At 52.8% G+C, this 599-nt stretch overlaps 1 protein-coding gene across 1 annotated transcript; it reads right to left on the bottom strand.

Moving 5' to 3' along the window:
* Positions 1-5: 5 nt before the first annotated feature.
* Positions 6-593, bottom strand: LOC104774724 (dirigent protein 25-like; the record flags this gene model as incomplete). The annotated part of the gene is made up of 1 exon (XM_010499213.1): positions 6-593. A coding segment is annotated over one exon (588 nt), but the record flags the coding sequence as incomplete, so codon positions are not given.
* Between the last annotated feature and the right edge of the window lie 6 nt (positions 594-599).

Raw genomic sequence — 599 nt, 5'->3', positions numbered from 1 at the left:
TCTGTTGGAACACCGTTACTAATAGGGAGGTTTGCGCCATTGGTCTTAGCGAATGGAATTTGGCCACTGAGAGCTGCGTTTGCAACGACTCCAGTCACAGCTCTGGCTGTCGGATTTGAGCCCCCGAGTATATCATGCATGAAGAAAACCAAAGTGTGGTCGGGAGCTGAACCACCAATCGCTGACCCGGCACCTGCTCCCTGACCCGTAGCTGCGGCACCTGAAACGACAGTAGGCAAAGGCCCTGAACCTGCACTAGAGAAAATACCCGAACTAGCACCCGGTAAGGGACCAGAACCAGTGGTGGGTAGAGGACCAGGGCCAGTAACAGGCAAGGGACTCGCACTAGCAACCGGTAAAAGGCTAGAACCAGTGGTTGGTAGAGGTCCGGGGCTAGTAAAAGTAGAAGTCAAGGGAACTGAACCGCCTGAGGCTGGACCTGTACCAAAAGCGATACCAGTTGCAGGAACTGAACTAGGAATGGGAAAGGGGCCTGAACTTGTGGTAGGCAAAGGGACCAACCCAATATCTTCTTCTTCATTAAGAATCCGACCAGCTGAGACAAAAGTAATGGCGAGGGCCAAAACCAGGAAGAAGAG

This window comes from Camelina sativa, unplaced genomic scaffold (assembly GCF_000633955.1).
Source record: "Camelina sativa cultivar DH55 unplaced genomic scaffold, Cs unpScaffold04944, whole genome shotgun sequence".
Classification (NCBI taxonomy): domain Eukaryota; kingdom Viridiplantae; phylum Streptophyta; class Magnoliopsida; order Brassicales; family Brassicaceae; genus Camelina; species Camelina sativa.
This window is presented reverse-complemented; position numbering and strand designations above follow the sequence as displayed.